The 20,474-nt window shown below is 32.3% G+C and overlaps 1 protein-coding gene across 1 annotated transcript; it reads left to right on the forward strand.

Moving 5' to 3' along the window:
• Nucleotides 1-305: 305 nt before the first annotated feature.
• LOC128171951 (transient receptor potential cation channel subfamily M member-like 2) lies at nucleotides 306-17,121 on the forward strand. The gene is made up of 10 exons (XM_052837724.1): nucleotides 306-460; nucleotides 804-903; nucleotides 4,776-5,007; nucleotides 5,377-5,439; nucleotides 5,530-5,682; nucleotides 9,748-10,014; nucleotides 11,159-11,351; nucleotides 13,337-13,496; nucleotides 13,671-13,843; nucleotides 16,376-17,121. The coding sequence occupies exons 3-10, from the start codon at nucleotides 4,801-4,803 to the stop codon at nucleotides 16,486-16,488; spliced, it is 1,329 nt and encodes a 442-aa protein (XP_052693684.1). The 5' UTR covers nucleotides 306-460; nucleotides 804-903; nucleotides 4,776-4,800; the 3' UTR covers nucleotides 16,489-17,121.
• The last annotated feature ends 3,353 nt before the right edge of the window (nucleotides 17,122-20,474 follow it).

A 20,474-nucleotide genomic window follows, 5' to 3' on the forward strand; every position in this document is an offset into this window, starting at 1 on the left:
CACGTGATACGTTCTTCAAATCGAACCGCATGGTTGATGCCATGCATTTAAATGTTATGTGAATGTAGATTTGTACTTCTTCGTATCAATCTTTTGTTCATTGTTCATTAATGTTTATTGCATTCGTAGTACATTTTTGTAATTGCCTGTTTTGATCTAAAAGATTGAATACTGTACATATAGAAATAAACGTGTGAGATAGACGTTTTGTCGTTACTTAAACTATGTTCTGAACGTATCTTGTAAGGTTGATGTGGTAATGTTCATTGTTTTAAAGAATCAGACCAAACCCAACAAAACCAAATCAAACCAAATTCAGCCGAAGAAATACCTGTCTATACAGAATCCAACAACAAATCACCCAAATATTTAAGCATCTCTGATCTTTTACTATGGGCAATATTTGCGAATAGAAAGGAACTGGCTGAAATATGTTGGCTTAGAGGGACGGACCATCTCTGTAAGTCTTTTTTTACAGTATTTCGTGTTTTAGAAAAAGGTATATATATTAATGTTTGTCCGAGTGCGTGCGAACTTATCCAAATGACTGTTGGTCAAAATCCTGACAAACTCTCACATCATAAGCAAATTTTCTGTGAAGTAACCAATTCAAATGTTTCTCTCTAATAAATATATGGACCGGACATAATTGCACAGACAGAAAAATGACAGACAGACGGACAAGGCGATTCCTATAAACCTTAAACTTTGATTGCAAATGATATTAATATATAGTGATGCTACTGACGTAGAAATTTTTTTATTTATTTATGTAATCTTGTATGGTTTGTTTATTTTTTCAGTGACTGGACTAGTTTGTGCAGCAGTCTTGGGGAAACTTTCTAAAAAGGCTGGCAATGTTAAGGAACAGGTCTTGTCGAATGATCTAGAGAAACATTCAAAGTAACTAAATACAATTCTTGATCAGTTGGTTTGAACGATAATATTTCTATTTATATTTAATATTTTTTTAAACGTATATATGTTTCATTATACCAAATGTTAACGAATATCGGCAATTTTTACTGTTGTGTTTTAGCTCACCTGAGCTGAAAGCTTAAGTGAGCTATTCTGATCACATTTTGTCCGTCGTCCGTCTGTCCGTCCGTCTTTAAACGTTTTACATTTTAAACTTCTTCACTAAAACCGCTTGGCAAATTTCAACCAAATTTGCCACAAAGCATCCTCATGGTTAGGCAAATATAAATTGCTGAAATAAAAATACCGATCCTTAATCAAACCAGAAAAAACTGTAACCTGTAGAAAAAGGAAGTGCATTTTTAAAGATGGGGGTCAATCAATTTAACTTCAGGCACACTATTTTATATATCGAAAACCAGATAAGAGACAGAGGACTAGACTATGTTCAAAGCAGCCACGTTGAATGCAGATGATTTTGCTTGTTATGCAACAGTTTACATGCAAAGGGAATATTTTAAACATCCAAAATATATTTATTGATGTTTATGTGAAGTAAATTGAGTTGACATTTTCACTTGTGACGGTGGTTTGAGCTTGTTTTGATTTTCGTTTTTTTTTTTAATTGAACAGTTGACAGGAACTATCACCTGTATTTTAGAATTGTTACCTGTATACCGGTAAATCAGACAGCTGATTGTTTACATCTACCTGCGCAAAATATGATGCACTAGCAACATATTATAAAATACCATAATTATGTTGGTACATGTAATTCGGTACGTTCTCTACGTAATGGTTGTTTAATGCAACATGTTTTACTAAGATGATCCGCAATTTCAATCTACACGGAGATTATTATCGCTGCAAGAAATATATAAGTATATGTATGATGAAAAATAAATTGCGTTTTTAATTGTTTCATGCATTTTTCGTTTGTTTTAAATGTTTACAAATTTTCATTTACTAACCTGAGATTTAAGTGTCAAGTTATTGGCAAGATACAAAGCTTTGCGCACAGTGCTACTGTATGTTTTTACACAGAGCTGAGGTCATGCTTTAGCTCCTTTATATTTTAAATGCAGCTATGGTGAATAGGAAAAACCAAGTTTAAAAATATTAAACTATATAACTTCAATTTCAATCCTTATTTCCTTTTTTTCATATCAATTTTTTACATGCTCCCAAAATATATATAAATATATATATATAAATTCTAAAAATATTAGTCGCTGCGAAAAAAAAGTGGGGGGGGGGGATGCTACGTGCCTGAAAATTGTATCCAATAAAGGTAAATATGTCAAAGATTAAGTAAATGCAAAAATAGGTGTAAGATTCTGATCTTCATTTTTGGTTAATCTACCGAGGGCCATATGGCACATTATCCTTTGAACGCATATATAAAGCCAGTGTTGCTCAGGTGAGCAATGTGGCCCAATTGATCTCTTGTTTACGAATTTTGGTTAAATTTGGTTATATTTTTACGAATTGAATATGGCTGTAAAAATTAAAATCATTAGAGGTAAATAGTGATTTCAGTCCTTTAAGTATATATTATGATATGATTTTTTATTTACTTTTATTTCATATAAAATATGCCCTTCACTTATTCCTGTTAATCTAGTTAAAATCATTGTTATACACCATGTTCTCGTCTGGATTTACATTACCGTCATGGTAATTCAGGTGGAAATTGTACGTTCACGATGCATTGTTTCTGACGCATGTTTAAAGTAATGACTATATGCATAACAGCTCAGAAGGGGAAGGGGGCGATCACAGACACAGGTGATTCACTAAGGGTGTTACATATCTTTGACCCAATGCGTAATTGTGCCGTACAAAGGTACAGTGTAATACTTATAAACCACCACCATTCAACCAAAAATGTTTTAACATGATGATGAATTATACATTAACTTATTCTGCCCAATATAAGAGTAATTTGAAACAGATCGATTACCTGCGTCAGTTCGATAAATTGATACACACCTATCGGGAAAACTTAGTTATATCTGTTAACTAGTGAAAACATTCCGAATTAAATTACCGATATTCATAACAATACGATTTATAGTCTGTCCCAAGATATTTTTGCCGCATATTTTCTTAAATTATTCAATATTTATAAATACCTCTTGGTTCAGACGATGTTCATTCAATAGTATGAAAAAATCCCAAGATTTCCCCTTTGAAACGCCCCCTCTAGCTTGTCGGGTATCAGTACACGGCTAAAAATAAAAAGTCTACGAGGTTTTTCCATTGCCAAGGAGATGAAGACGCCCGGATGATAACGTTGAAAAATTGCGCGAGGGGTCCCGAGTATTTCCGAATGGAGAAAAGATGTCAATATTCCCCATTATAAATCTCCGTAGGAAATCTGTTTTCGATCCTGTGAATTTTTACGAGGGAAAAATGATAATGTGTGAATGAAGTTATTTCGGGAATTTTCCCTTTCATCGATTTTAATTGCACTTCAGTCACAGGTATGTGTATTTTTATTAAAAATCGTTCAAATATGCAGCATAATTATCTTGGGACAGACTATAGTTCTAGTTGCGACGTCTATCGGATAAGCTATACTTATTCATCTTTATCGTATAACATAACTTGCATACGTCGCAATACATTACGCATGAGCTTGATTTTATATATTTTGACGTTATAACTTTTTGGATAAAATAGAATTAAATAAGTAATTACTTTATCTAATCGATTGTGTTTACCGGTATAATAAGACAGGCAAAGCATTCCGTATATCGTCTCGGAAAATAAAAATATATAACCATGGAATTAAGAACTGGACTTGCAGACTCCCTCGATGGTATATTTCAATTTTAAATTGCTTTTCAGACCTTGTCAACATCTGCATTAAAAATATATAATCTACTGTCTGGCGAATTAAGATTTCAAACTCGGGCATTTTATAAATCTTAACTCTTTTAGAGAAAAAAGTAGAATTTTAGAAGGAAAGAAAATGTTATGCGCGATAGTTCTTACATTGTCTTACGTCGACTCGATATACCCCAGTGAACTTGAAATGAAAAATACCACATAGTCTTTGTCATCAGTTTTAAAATTTTACTGGAAATGGACATTGATGGTAACCTAACAACAAACTTTCTGATAACCGTGATGAATTCAAGTGTTCTATAGTCACCTTTCCTTACGTCTGTACCAATATACCTTCATCGCCTGAATATGGTGTTTCTGTCTCTCAGTTAATTAAAGTAAATAAGTAAGTTACGTAAATACAATCTTTAACCAGGTCGCATGTTGCCTGACGTTTTTCATAGTAATTGTTAGACAATAATATATTACCTAATTGTCTACAGACTTTTCGTTTTTCTCCAATTACGACAAAGAGTACTAGGCGGGTGTGACCAGTCAGCAGAGGATGTGCACTATTCTTTGGTCCTAATGACATTTTTACCGATATAACATTGCCCACTCCTCAATGGTACCTGATCCTACCTCTTTTGTTATCTTGTGTTTCTCTGTTCTTGTCCTGTAATATTCCTTTAACTTTTGAATTTGAGCGCTGTTAGTTATCACCACATGTCATTACAAACAATACATATTGTGCGAGAGTGCCCTCAGAAAAAAATACAACTACATATCACTACTAGTGATGTAAACAATATTGTAGGGTTATATGAATATAAAGCAAACAAAAATTGAATAAAAACAATTTTGTCATTTAATTTGGCGTCATTTAAGAAAAATGACATTTAAGTAGTTTTGAGTTTTGTTGGCATTATATATGATACAATGATTAAAAAAAAACATTTAAAAAGACTTATAGCAAAGCTGCTTTACTGGCGAAAAAAAACTATACTGGCCTTATTTGGTTGAAGGTTATTCGAACAACGCTGTCTAAGGATGATGGACAGTATGTACGAGGAGGATACCAAACAAGCCATTAAATTAATGGATGATGAGGCAAATGTTTGGGGAATAAACTCAAGTCCATTAACATTTGCTTATGAAAATGTAATGTATGATGTAGTAGCTCACACGTGCTCCCAAAAGTTCATGAACAAGCAGTGGTACAACAAGTTGGCCCCTGACCTTGTTCCTTTCTTAAAGGTATTTGAATTTACAGATAACTATATTTATGATTAAAAAAAATGCATTGCTCAAAATTTTAGCTCCCTTGCTTTTTTAGCTTGAGCCCCATGTTATATTTCTCATCTGTTTTCTTAGTAAAACTATCTTATGAATAGATGATTCCAATTGAAAACTAACTCTCTCTCAACTTCAGATTTGTAAATACATATCACACTGGGAAAATCAGATCTTTTATAATGGATTTGAAAAGAAAATACCTTTTTTAATATATAGTATTTAAATATATTAGAAATAACAACAAATGTATGATTGTTTTCGATGAATAAATATATTTGTTTGCTGTATATCACTACAAATAACCTGCCAATATTAATTGTATCTTTTTAGTCTGCAATCCACAAACGTAAGAAGTTTCTTTCTGCACCATTGACAAAATACGTAGTCAATTACGTAAGTAGATTAATTATGAAATGTATACAGAGGTCACGACAGTTTTAGTTGGTGTACTTTTTCATAGTTTTAATTGCTCCTTTGATTTAGATGCTGTTTTTTTCAATGCTTGTTATGTACAGTGCATTTGTACTTACAAGTGTTGACACCGAATACTACGTGCAGGATATCGCCAAAATTTATGAATACTACGTGTATTTCTGGGGTGTTGGGGATCTGATTGAAGAACTTATCAGCTGTTTCGTAAGTAGTAAAAATTTTACACAACTTACACGTAATAAGGTATTTTTAACTAATGCTGTGCGTATTCTTGAAATAAAAGATTGAAAGATATTTGTTTTCTAACAAGTACTTTTCAAACGTCAAAATTAAAATTAAATTAAAATGATGTTTTGTAATTATATAATTTTGATACATAGGACAATGTTTTGACATAATCCACGACCAAGTTAACCATGACACACATGTTTGAATATGCAAATAAGGAATCTCAAAAAAGCTTTCATTAATTCTTTTAAAATCACCATTCTTACTCTTAATAAAACTATTACTTAAGATATTAAAATCTTTAAAAGTACTGAAATTACCATGAATGTATATAAACACATTGTTTTCTTTATCCCCGACTACCGCCATATTATCATTTTTTAATTTCTATAGTTCTGCTGCCTAATATCCCTGAAAGAATACAAAACCAGTTTTCATCTTTAAGCGAATTCATGTATTTCATTGACGAAAATACGATATATTCGATCATATTTAAGATGGTTGACAGTTGTTTTTGTCATTTTTTCATTGGACTGACATATTGGTAGAAATGCATTTCGAAAATAACTCGACAACCATTGTCCTAGTAAGAAAAATACAATGATAGACGAAACAATGACAGAAGGGGCTAGAACAGGCTGTGCCTTCTGCCAAATATCATTCAATATGTTATATATTGTTTAAACTAAATGTCAAAACTAAACTAAATGACAAATGTGCAGGGGCACATATATTTTGAAAAAAAAGTTTTTTTTTATTGTGAATGCACCCGCCCACACACACACACACTTTGTATTGTAGTTTTGTCATCGCATTTCCCCGAACTATTTGGTTGATCGTGAATTTACTGCTTAGGTGGCAGGGGACAGTTTTTTTGATACAATTCATTGTAGCCAAGGGATGCATGTCTTCGGAACTCTGTAACTAGAATTTCCTCAGTTCCCATTCAGCACAAGACCTTTAATTCACTGTTTATAAGGCCAATCACCAATTTCTAAAGAAAATTACTAATCAAAACCTGTAAAATTCTCTACATACTGGTTTCTATGAGATTTTGACCCTTTCATATTTTGCTAATTTTTCATGATTTTTCAGCTTTTTAGACCTCCCCCAGCTAATTCCCTGCAGAGGGTTGATCTTCCGTACCGCGTGCATGTTGCACTATCACATGTCAGAAACTTACCGGTGTATAGTTTACAATGTCCCATCCGCCTACTTTTCGTGTTATTTTACCTCCCGTCTGTAACTTGCAATTTCACTGTGTAAAGTCAGCACAACAATCACAGCCGCAGGTTTCGCATTTTACTTCTGATTATCATGTACCTAACATAAGGGGCCGACATATTGCATATCAATTTCAACAAGAGACACCCCTCTAACTAATGATAATCATTACAAATCATTTCATGAATTTTAGCAACACTCATAAGCCTTCAAGTACAGCAACTCTCAATTTTACAAAATTATTGACGGGTACTTTATTCGAAACTGTCCCTTGCTACCTTATACTTCATAAAAAACTGTACGACTTACTTTATCTTATTAACGTTGTTGGATATAGATGTTGTGAGGTACAGGTCTACAATAAAACGCTGAATTTTGCATTATGTATCAAAATCAAACGTGTTTGATGTACAAGTAACGAAAGCAGTACTATTTGACCAATGCAATTCAAATAAAAGAATGGTAAAACTTCAAAGGGAACGTATACTACATGTAATACACCGAAAACCCTTATCTATAGTGACTTTTGTTCTATCAATCTTCTCTTTTTAAAAAAAAACAAACATTGCATATTCCATGTATTGATACTAAGTGCAACCTAAATTCCTCACCCGGAAAGCAAACCATTTCAGACCGGTATATAACCCAGAAGCCGGTAAGAAGAGAACATATATATATTTATATATATATTGTTCCTATCCTCTCAAATTGTCGTTTAAAGAGACAGTACGGCGCATCTTATCGAAAATCCGACTTTAAAAAACATTCCGATCGAGTTCGGTATTTTTGAACTCCTCAAGAACGTATAATTTTTTTGAAAATTTCTCCTTAAAATAAAATTACGTATAACATATACATATTTACATCGCAACGAGTTATGGGTTCAGTCTTATTCAGTCTTATCCTATTACGCATCGCAGGATGAAGCTCGGCCATTCAGCCAACTGATTGTTAACTGAATGATTTGGAAAGGTGACTGAATGTCTGCCATTCAGCCACCTTTCAGTGAGCTTATATGACTGAATGGCAGACATTCTTCCTGTGCATGCGTATGTATTGTAAACAAAACACATGTTGGGCTCGCAAAGATTCTTATGGACATGTTTGTTGATAGAAATGTCTTTTCTTCTTCTTCTAGGCAATAAATGTTAAAAGTTATTTAAATAAAAATTATTATTTTGTAAGCATGTAATTTTGCATGTTTATAATTGGAGTTTCTACATCCTTATTTCATTTTTAGCCGGGCTCTGCTGAAAGCAGAGTCCTGGCTATAGGCAGGCCAATCGCCAATGTTACTATAAATAGCACAAATAAATAAAAACCAAACAGCGTCAAGGTAAAGCTTCCGCTATACCAAATAGTTCCCCAAAGAGCCACGTTTTGTCAAAAGTGTTGGCATTTTGTATCTTTTTTAAAATTTCGAATGAATTGTCTCTCTTTTTTATTTTTCTTATTAATAACGTGTTTTTAAAACATTACTATGCATTTTGGACACATACAATGCGCATGAATTTCCATGAACTACTTTCCTGCACGATGAAGAAACGGGGATTGAATATATAATGCTTGTTGCAAAATTCAAGGCAGCAACTGTTGAACTTTTTAACTTCTACTAGACAGACTTATTTTTTGTTTATAGCCGCTTACAAAATTTGGTCGCTCTCTGATGCTTTGCCGACATTAAAAGCATGAGGGAGAGAGAGAGAGGTTTTCAGTCTTTACTACACAATATGCAGAAAGACACACAAAAGAGCCCGGCTTTCAGTACTTCAGTACTTTGATTCTAATTGAGCCCCACTGAGGGTTTTTTTGACATATTTATGTCTGTTTGTTTTAAAATGAACCAAAATTGATAAACCATAAATAAAGTATCGAGAAAGTGATGATGTGTTCCGTTTAGAAAGTTTCTTTTACCTCGTATACCATGATGACCGTAGTTGAACGAAGATCTTGTTGTTTTTAGCATGTGTCAATTACTGTCAATCGAAATCCATGTGGTGCAAATAAACGATATAAGATTATTCCGGTTTGTAAGACCCTTAAATTTCAGGAAGCACAAAATTACGTTAATTAGGTATGTGAAAAGGACTTGTGTGTATTTCAACTTTTACAATCAACGTTATTTTGTTTTTCCTACCGATACAATAGGTAAATCTGAAGTTATTTACACATGTGTTTTCAGCTGTACTGTCTCATTAACTGTGATTTACCTGTATCATGGACAACCGTGTGGTACGCGGCCAGCGCTCTAGAGTCCTTTTGTCAACAATAGCAAGATTTTCGTCTTGCCTAGATGGCCGAATTGTTAGAGCGGTCGCATCTTTTTTTAATGAATTCATGTCAGTTTTGGTATATTAATAGGGTTTTAAAAGTGCCATACTTGGAGGTATGTTTACTATTTCAGTTGATTAAACAGGCATTATTTCTGCTCTTGTTTGCGTTATTTGCTTACAAGCATCACGTATATAGAACTAAAAATGTAGTGTGTTTTTTTTATCTTCTGACGACAGTTTTAGTCATTTTTGGCAGAAACAAGCCAAACGTTATTTTTTTATCCTCAAATGTACAAGATGTTTTAATTGTTTAATGGCTGAATATATATAAATATATAAGTAATGAGGATCTTAAGAGGTGATAATTGCTTTCGAAGCGTGACCAGATCTATTCTGGTCCTTCGGGCTTGATTGGATTTGATCTTGCCCGACCAAAGTGATCCACTAATAATACTTACCGAACGATTCCTAATTCATTAAGAGGGTATTTTTGGCTGAATTAATTGTTTTAGTACATGTACGTTTGACTTATTGTTATATCTAGGGCTGTCTTGAAGCACATGGTCGTTCCCACAGGAGCAATTATTCCCGGATAAAGAGATACCTTTATGACTTCTGGAATCTAGTGGATCTGCTGTCATATGCTTTGCTCGTATCGGCGCTGTTTGTACGTCATTTTTATATTGATGAAAATTTTGTCATCGCCAGACGCATGTTTGCCCTTTCCCTACTGGTCATGTATCTAAGATTCTTGGAAGTGTTTTTAATCCATCGAACACTGGGACCTACACTTATTATGATCAAGGAGATGGTAAATATATTTAGGACCATTTGCAAGGATTTAGAAACAAATTGAGTACGAATTTTGAAACATTTTTTTCCATTAATTATGTTTTGAATAGGTTATAGGGATAAATGTATGTTTGTCCATGTGCTATTATTGAGAATATTCCTAAATCAAAACATATACTGGTAAAATCCATCATTGTAAAGATAAAATCATAAAGCGAAGCATAATAAAAAAAAACATTCGGCACTTTGGTGAACCAAGGACACTTGGGCACAAGTCTAGAATTTAAATCATTATTTTACGGGAAATATCACTATGTTAAAGCCCAAAATGTCGAGAATGCGCAGTTCGATTTTTAAATAAATTTGATATTCAGCATTTATGAAAGCGTCTCTATCGTTGAAAAACAACACAAATGTGTAAATACAAAATAGTTGGGGAGAATTGTGTTTATTCAAGTGAAGAACGGAAAAAAGGGCTGCCCTTTTGATATGCGACTGGCACTACGAGTATACACTCTTTAAACAATATTGCAGTGTGTCACATGAATATAAAGCAAACAAAAATTGAATTAAAACAATTTTATCATTTAATTTGGCGTAATTTAAGAAAAATGACATTTAAATAGTTTTTGGGGTTTTTTGGTAATTATATATGATACAACAATTTATTTCTTTAATCATGAATACTGTCATCTGTAAATTCATATACCTTTAAGAAAGGAACAAGGTCAGGGGCCAACTTGTTGTACCACTGCTTGTTCATAAACCTTTGGGAGCACGTGTGAGCTTCTACTTCATACATTACATTTTCATAAGCAAATGTTAATCGAATGGAGTTTATTCCCCAAACATTTGCCTCAACATCTTTGGTCTTCCATTTCTGGAAAAAACTTAAGATAAGCAAAAACATAATATGTTATTTATCGAGAATGGAAGTGACGTTTATAAAAATGACGTATAGTTTTCTTTCAAATTTTGTCTAAAGTAAGATCCAAAAGATTATAATCGAGGAAAAGAATAAAAGCCTTTGCAAGGTGGTCTTCTGTTACAAACGAAAGACCTTAATAAATCTTAAAAAGCGTGTGTAAGTCCCTTTGAAATTGTTTTTGGATTAGTGAAATAAAAAAGAGTCATGTTATAAACACCGTGTACCTTTTTTGTAGCTGAAAGATCTTCTTAGTTTCCTGATTTTAGCCGTCTTTGTTGTATTGGGTGTTGGGATCTACTACCATGCTAACTTATGGCCAGACCATCAAACAATATGGAACGGAGATTGGACCGATTGGAGAATTTGGAAAATAATATACTATCCATACTGGCAGCTATACGGGGAATTAAATCTTGAAACCCTTGAGGGTAACAATTTGTTTTTAATTTCTGCCTTAATATATTATATATTTTGGTTTTTGTTTGCATTACGAAACAATATATATTTACTTTAAAATATTGATCAAAAGAACTTATTCAAAACTTTATAAATTACCCGTGCTAATAAAAAAAAATGTTTATGAAAAATAGAAAGGCAGCAGTAACTTACTAGAAGGATTCCAATTGAGGCCAATGACATTATAATGTGATAGTGTTTTAATAGCAAATATGAAAAGGATCGATTTTTATTCAGGAACGTTTTGTAAATAAATGTTTTAGCGCAATACCCATTCTTCTCTTTTTTTTAAATACCAAACAACACTTTATGTCACATGAGTCACACAGGTGACCTATTGCTATCTGTTTTGTCCGTTGCCATTCGTATCTTTAATTAGCTTCTTCGCAGGTAGCCCTGAACCAATTACAAACAAATTTGGTATATGAGGAAGAGTGTCAGTTTTAAAATCATGAATTTTATGGCCCCTAGGTCAAGGGTTTTTATGTTCTAAATGTTGGGGCCCTTATGCTTTTATAAAGAATATTGAAAATATTTGAAATTATTTTCCTTTGCTCCTGAATATAAAGCAGATTAACTTTAAAGCTATACACGCTATAATTTGCGTCAATTTTGAATGAAGTGGAAAATGTATGTGTTTGATTACTAATAAAAGTTACCTTTATGCTGTTAATTATAATGCTCAATTCGATCACGTAACAAATACATCATATATTAAACAATAAAAAATATTTATTTTCCTGCCAGGAAAGTAAAGCCTCCTCGTGAATATCAATCTATCACGTGATATCGACAGCTGAATTTAGTCTATGATACCAAAACTGGTGAAAGGTCAACATCTTCATAATTGTGATAGTTTCCCAAAGGAAAGGATATTTTCAGTAAAGCATAAATTTGTCCGATATACGAGTACAAACAAAAGAAAAATAATACAAGCCTGTGAGTAGATATGAATACTTCCTTTAAAAAATGACGTAGACCTGTGTTTTCCCCTGTGTGCTATTTATAGATCCTATAAATGTTAATGCAGAAGTAAGTATATCGTGAATGACAAACGTATTTTACTTATTATACATGTATGTATTTCAAATTAACAGCTGTTAAGCATATTAAAAATCAAGTTGGATATTTAATTAGGCAAACAATAACGACCACCTAGTTCTCTGCGGACATGCGCAATGAGGTCGGTTTGCTCTTCCTTCATCAATATTCATGAAAAGGTATATTTTCCTGGCAGGAAAATAAACAATTAAAAATCTATATCTTTGTAACGAGATGGAATTCACCATTGTAATTTACAGATTAAGGTTAACTTTTATAAGTAGACAAACACATGCGTTTTCACTGTCATTCAAAATTGAGGTAAATTATAGCGTGTATAGCTTTAAGAACATAGTTTTAAATTTTACAAACAAATTAAAGTAAACGATAATGCAAAACTTTATAAAAGAATAGCGATTTATCAAATTTGAATCGATCCCGATTAAAAAAGGAAATCCTGATCAGGTTTTTTTTTTCAATTGAAATTTCACCAAAATATTAAAACATTTTCAAAAGAAATAGAGAAAATGTTTTAAGATATTTCATTGTTAATATTGTTCATTGATGCAACCTAGATTATATGAAAACGTATGTTAAAATCTTATAATTTAAGAGAGTATTAAATACTTTTGAGAATTCAATTCATACATGTAATAAAACATTTTGATATTTTTAAAATTGAATGATACATGAACTATTGTTCAGGTGAGCGATATCTGGCCCATGTGACTCTTGTCTGAACTTCTTTAACATGTTTACAAACAAATGTGTAAATGTATACATGATATCTCAGACAGTTAAACCAGTTTGTGTATATATATATATATATATATATATATATATATATATATATATATATATATATATATATATATATATATATATATATAGTTGTTTTTTTGAAATATGATAAAAGGTACTGGACCAAAAAACTGCACCCTTGTAAAATCTGAATGGGAGGCTGACTCTTCCGTAGAACGATGTCCCGATCAAGACTGGACAGTCCTGGCTGTGGCTGCCATTTATCTTTTGTTTTCCAACCTCCTTTTGGTCAATCTAGTAATTGCCATGTTTAGGTAAAAATGATTTGAAAGCAGTGTGGGTTTATTTAATGTAATACGGAATAAAATACATGTAGCACTATTATGACTATCAACAAATCCATTTGAAAGTATATCATGTTAAGTATATATGTGTGTGTATGTTGTTTACGTTTCATGTTTTCTTTGTATGTTTTCTAATCATTTTAGCTACACATTTGAGAGAGTACAGGAGAACTCAGAAAAGCTATGGCGGTTTCAGAGATATACAGTCATTAATGATTATGACTGGAGAATCCCCTCTCCCCTCAACATCGCATTTCTTCCCTACCGTCTACTTTGCTGTCCAACAAGGACTGATTGCTGTTTACATTGGTGCAAAAGTAAGCTCATTTTAAGATATCTACAACGTAAAAGTTTAAGTTTTTTGATATTTTATTCAAGCACATATTCAAAAATCTGGCAGAGAAATAGTGTTTTGACGATTTTTTGATATTAAAGAAATATATTGTTATCGAAGAAAACGAAGAAAAACGTTCAGCAATAAGGTACAGAACAAGTCTTTATAAAGCATGGTAATATTATTATGATATAAGAGATAAAAATCAAACATTGAAATATATGTATAATTTTACATGATCATTCAATTGTGTCTAAGAAGGTTTTGAGGGCTATAAGTTATTATATAATAGCTGTATGTATGCTACAGTTATTTCTTTGAAAAGAAGAATTTTGTATAAAGATAATAAAGTCTGAACTTTAAGGTCAAGATCTAGTAAAGGATTCCAGAGTGTCTTTTAGGTGCTATAACCATTATGACGTCATTATTGATTGAAAGAATCTTTTTCCCGTACTTAACGGCTTGATAGAAATTATGTAGAGAATGAAACAATTTTTTGACATTCTATGGTAAATCATGAAAAAAGTAACCCTGATACCTATATTTGATATCATTTTAAAGAGGAGATCAGGAGCTCGTTTAATTTCGTTTTTGGAGAGACTGTAGGCATTCTAGATAAATCTCATTAGTAAACAAGAGGCCAGTTGGCCTTAACGGTCACCTGAGTAGCATATAACCCAAATACAAACTTGTCGAGGAGTCTCATATATGCATCTAATTAATTAGGTTTTATACTGGAGTAAAATAGTAGTTAACAATTATATATTTGTAATAACGACGACGTCCCTGCCTGAAATCTTTCAAAAAGAACTGTGAAACCTATAATTTTGGCGAAAAACTGAAAGATCTGGTCTACACAGTTATGAATTCAGTTTTCCTTTCAGATGTGTGGGAGTAAAGAAAAAAATTATTTAACATTAGATGCATAAACACCTATAAATCCATTTTGGTCCTGCCCTAGAGTCAAAACCATTCCTTGAGGGGACATGAAAATTAAAATTTCAGTAGAGGACTTCCTGGTAAACATAATTATTAGTCAGTTTTTTTTTTATACAGATGTGTAAGAATGAAGAACATTTTTACACATTATATGCATTAACACTATATTGCCATATCCCCCCTCCCCCTCATGTCCTGAACCCCTGATCCAGGGGCCATGAATTTCACAATTTACTTAGAGGAGTAAGTGGACATCATGACCATGTATTCAGTTTTTTGCCCACATATGTGGGAGTAGAGAAGAAGGTTTTCTAAGATTTATTACATTTTTACTATATGACCATATTGGCCCCACCCTAGAGCCTGAACCCCTAATCCAGGGGTCATGAATTTCACAATGGTAGTAGGGGGCCTCATAGACATCATAATCATGCGTTTAGTTTTTAACAAATATATACGGGCGTAGAGAAGTAGACTTTCTAAGACTATGTGGCCATATTGGCCCCACCCTAGAGCCTGAACCCCTGACCCAGGGGCCATGAATTTCAGAATTTTGGTAGAGGGCTTCATGGACATCATAACTATGCAACCATTTTTTTCGTCATATGTGTGGAAGTAGAGAAAAAAATTATAAAACATTTTGCTCTTTTTTTTTTTTTTGCATATTTGGCCCCACATGTGGCGCCCGGGGTGATATGAATTTTACAATTAAGGTTACTCTTACCATAGAGATGCCTCACACCAAAAATGGTAACACTCAGCCATGTAGTTTTTAAGAAGATGTTAAAAATGTAAGTTGGTAACGCACGACGAAGGACGAAAACGGATAGCAATAGGTCGTCTGAATTTACTCAGGTGACCTAAAAATGGAAATTTGTTCCGTATTTATTTTATATTTCATTGAAAAATACAGTTCAAAGCAAGATTTTCTATTGTGTTTTTCAAAAATGTTGGCCCTGCTAAACCCAATCAAACAAACCTATTGTTATGAAGCATCACTGAAAGAATTTATATTTCAAATGTTATAAACTTGTTGGCACTTTTCATTTACTAAATCTCTTGATCTTAAAGAAAAAAAAAATGAAATTCTCTTTGAAAAAATTGTCATTACTAGAGACTTTTCAAAAATCTAAGAATCTAAGAAATCTGTGTAATTTTTTATGCAATATTAATTCACTGCAGCAACATTTCTGTGTTGCATTCTAATGATTTTTTGTGGTATATAATGGCTTTAGGCATATGTTTAGAAGTTCCAACAAAAACAATAAATTAAATTGTCTAAAATCAGTAGTTACAGCATATCAAAATCACACTTAATTTTTCAGTTTTTAATCTTTTTCTTAGTCTTTTTATCATAGCAACGGGTATCAATTTTCATAGAAAAATTACCAATATCAACTAACTTTTAGTTTCTTTTTGCATTTAACACCTAGATACATGTATTTTCAGGTATGAAAACTGGTGACTATGAGTAGTCAGACCCTTACATACATCTTTGATTCTTACAAAGAAATTGATATTAAGCAAATTTGCAAAACGAATTGGGTCTGTCGTCCTTAAAACGATTTTTTTTCAGAACAATGCAACAAGAAGAACCATGATGAAAAAATGAAGAAAAGAGAGAAGAAATTGATTTTCCGGAGAAACTTTCAGAAAATAATAGCATTTAGAAATCACAACAAAGTGTAAACAAAATGTGTTTGTTTTATTACTTGACATATTGTATAATTTTTATACTGTCGAAAAACTAGAAGTAATGTTTAAGCAATCAAAACAATATTACAATGTTTGGAGAAAAATGGTGTTTAACAATTTGTCTTATTAGAGTACCTTGTTTTGCCTTTTTTTATTAACCCATAGATTGCGTGAGGTATATTGTGGCGTATGTGTTAACATCTTTTTCTGTGATTTATGCTGGACATTGATCTCGCGTTGATATAGTTGAAACTCTATCGACTTTCGAAAGTTTGAAAGTTTTGCAGAACCATTTAGTATAATCATACTATGTACCACATGCTAAGTGTTAATCTATGAATTTTTTTTTAAAAATATAAAGCTATTCAATTTTAGATGATAATTAGCCGTAAAAAAGATATAAGATATTCTATGTGACATTTGTTTATTGGTTTCTTGTGATTATCAGTTTATCAAATCTGAGTGTTAATGACCTCAATGCGGCTTCAATTGATAAAAAAAAATGATGACGACGTCTAAAATTGTTGAAAAATACATAATCTTGACTACTTATACGGTCAAATAATTCGCTGAAATGTGCTTTGTTTATTTGTCTTAAAAGAAAAGTAATGGTAAATGACTTGTATATTTAGGGACACTTTAAAGCAATGTTCTTGTTTGAGGTTTGCGAACTGTTTTTAGAGGAATATATGAAATCTTTTCCTCTCTTACTTTAACGTTTAATGACTTTTGTTTGACGTGACATATAAATAATTATTAATTTTTGTTAAAATTGTGTTTTATTTTTATATGTAATTGCTGGCCATATTCAATTATTCGGTGGCTGACGAGCGACGGTCAAGGCACTCGTACCATCGACTTTCGACCTCACGGATTTATGTATACGAACTTTGTCGTTTGTTACACGTATACGTAGATAAATTGGTATGGATCTAATATCAGCACCAAAATAATGACATTGTGTAACTCAGGTAACGTTATACAAAATCAAAGACACATTCAAAGTTATTTGTTATGAAGAAAAAAGACATTCAAGTGAGGACTCTTATTTATTGGCCTATAACGCCTTCCAATTTTACTATTTTGGATATTAAGATATTTTTCTTTGGATGGTTTGATTTTTAAAGTGCAAACCTTGTAATTAGGTAATCAATTTGACCAAATTGTGCAAATTTATTAGACAATTAAATTCTCGTGAAACCTCATTTTATCTCTGACATATACAACGGGGGGGGGGGGGTTCTTGTGAAAAAATGCATACGATTCTAAGAAAATAGTGACAATGCTTTTCAGCCATCCTTTGTCATCATACATCTAGTATTTACCGTAAATATGCCATTTTTATCAGATCACCAATACGTTTGTCTTGTAGAAATATTGGGCCCCTAGACATTTGCACAATACATTCAAAAGTTTGATTTTCAATAATAAAACTCTATCACCAGTAAAAAAAATGTGAACGATTTCAAAAATAGTTTTCTTGTACAAAGTGTTCTTTTCTTTCTTATGAAAACAAGTCTCGATGATAAACATAGTAAATATATGTTGTGGCGAGCGCAGTACGAGTAGACAATCATGTAATTGTTCATTACATTTCATGAACCTGACACACCTAAAATAACATTGCTTCTTCCCAAATACTTTTACCAGAACCCTAAGTAAGCAACTAAAATCTTGATTCCAAATTGTCAAGCCATAGACTATCAAGTAACACTTTCTCACAGAGTCAACTTGCACAACATATAACAAGAGGCCAATGGGCAACATATCGCTTACCTGAACAATAGTTCTTGTACCATTCTATTTTGAAAAGGGTTTATTCTAAAGTGAACTCTAGAAAAAAAATATTTGTGAAAATCTAATATGCATCAAGATTTTGTCATACATTAAACACTAAATAAAAAGAAGAAAAAATCATATCATGAGATATAAGATGATTTAACTGACCAATCTTAATGTCCTAGGTATCAGGGCATTATAAAGATAATACAATTCTAAAGTGAACTATAAAAAATTATCAAAAGTTTAAGCATGTCACTGCAATCCTTAAATGCGATATGAAATTATGAGGATGCTTACAGAGAATTTTTTTTTACGGAGAATAGTAATATTAATGTATTTTTTTTAAATCAATATTTTAAACATTTTCCCATATTATTCTACGAAATTTTAGTTTTTCTTGTAAAATTAGTTAAAAAAAATATTGATTGGGATTACTTTTTTTAAATCAGGATCGAATTTCATAATTTGCTTTTTCCTATAATTTTGCATTTGTTAATTTTAAATTTTTCCTAAAATTTTATGGTGTTGTAGCAACAATTTGCAAATTGAAACTAGGGACGATCTCGTTAGAAGAAAGAAGTATGTCTTCTCTGCGGCTTTTTTAATTAAATGATACCATGAAATATTGATACAATTTCAGAATTATACCCTCTTTTAGTAGATGGATAAAAATTCTCAATTACGGTAGATACAGGAGTGTCAATGATTTTTTTTAAAACAAATATTGAGCAATCAACAACTTTGCTTTTATATTGCAAAACAAAATCTTTGTCATTTTCAAGTTTTTTGTAATATACTTTACGAGTTTTTTGAACCCTAATTAAAGGGAGCAGACCTTTTTTTCTTTATTTTATACGAAATTGTTTACGAATGCTAAACAATTTTATTTTTAAACCCATAAAAAATTGTTGTTCATACAGACCCTGAAACGTGCTACCACACCTCTAAAACGAACCGGCGGCCGTTCCGTGCAAGAAACGAACCGTACCTTTCACAAAACGGAACGTAACGTTCACAAAGCGAACCGTACCGTTCACAAAGCGAACCGTGCTGTTCACAAAACGAACAGTACCGTGCAAGATAATTTTTGCAAGACCCGCCCCAAAACGGCCAAAAAAGCGTGCAACTTCCATACACGGCTATTAACTTAATGTTTTTCGATGAATACGGACGGAGATTATCGCTGATCGGATAATTTCAATAGTTTGCCAGATTTTTTTTTATACGGGATTAGATAACATCTTAAAATTTGAGAGTGTTATTTTTATTAAAAGCGTTACAAAAATGTTTTGATTATTTAATTTCCATTCTTTAACTGTAATCATTTCTTTTGTTTTCGACTAAATTGCATCGCCGATTTCTTAAACATTGTAAATATTAATGTTCACACAATTCGTGGTAATGCTACATGTTTTTTTTAATTATTGTTATGAACTATTTTAAACAGTGTGTACATTCTGGACTTTACATAGCTTTAAGTTATTCTCGAGAGAGAGAGAGAAAGAGAGAGAGAGAGAGAGAGAGAGAGAGAGAGAGCAGCTGCAATTCATATTACTATCTCTAAAAATCGCGCATCGTTCTTGTGCATTGCAATAATTTGGATCGCATTAAGTGGCATCTGAGTATTGTGCATGTTCACAATTTTGAGGAGATGCAACGAATGCGAGAGCTCGTGCAACGTATGGAATCGATTGTGTAAAGCCAAAAGATTTCGATTGCAAATTGATGTAAAGTGCTCGTGCGCTAATTATATATAATTGTGAATGGGGCCTTACAAATGTAGTATGGTTAATAACCTCCCCTGTTCCCGAAACACTCGATACCCCAGTGTTAAGTCCAAACGATCAATGTTAAGCAATCGGTTAATGAAATAGAAAATTTATGAATTTTGACATCGATGCTTACTCACGAAGCAGATATTAAAATAATAAATATCGCGCTTGGACAAACAATACATGTGTGTAGTTCTTTGTAAATGATTTTAAACTTAAAACAGATTATAATTATTAGAAATGATAATCCCCTTGCACCCTGCCGTAATTATGTTTTTATCAAATGTAAACATCCAGACCTTTTGTTTTAACAGTGTACATGTATTTCCCCAATGTTTAGATTTGTTTATTTCAGCCTCAAACACATATACACAAGCGGTCACTTTTCACACCTTGTCGCATTCACTCGATCGTGTGTATAGTTCT

This window comes from Crassostrea angulata, chromosome 2 (assembly GCF_025612915.1).
Source record: "Crassostrea angulata isolate pt1a10 chromosome 2, ASM2561291v2, whole genome shotgun sequence".
NCBI lineage: Eukaryota > Metazoa > Mollusca > Bivalvia > Ostreida > Ostreidae > Magallana > Magallana angulata.

Coding starts and splice junctions, on each gene's coding strand:
- LOC128171951 (XM_052837724.1), top strand. CDS start 4,801: ATGATGGACAGTATGTACGAGGAGGATACCAAACAAGCCATTAAATTA. Junction 5,683..9,747: donor AAGAACTTATCAGCTGTTTC/GTAAGTAGTAAA, acceptor TGTTATATCTAG/GGCTGTCTTGAAGCACATGG. Junction 13,497..13,670: donor CTAGTAATTGCCATGTTTAG/GTAAAAATGATT, acceptor TAATCATTTTAG/CTACACATTTGAGAGAGTAC.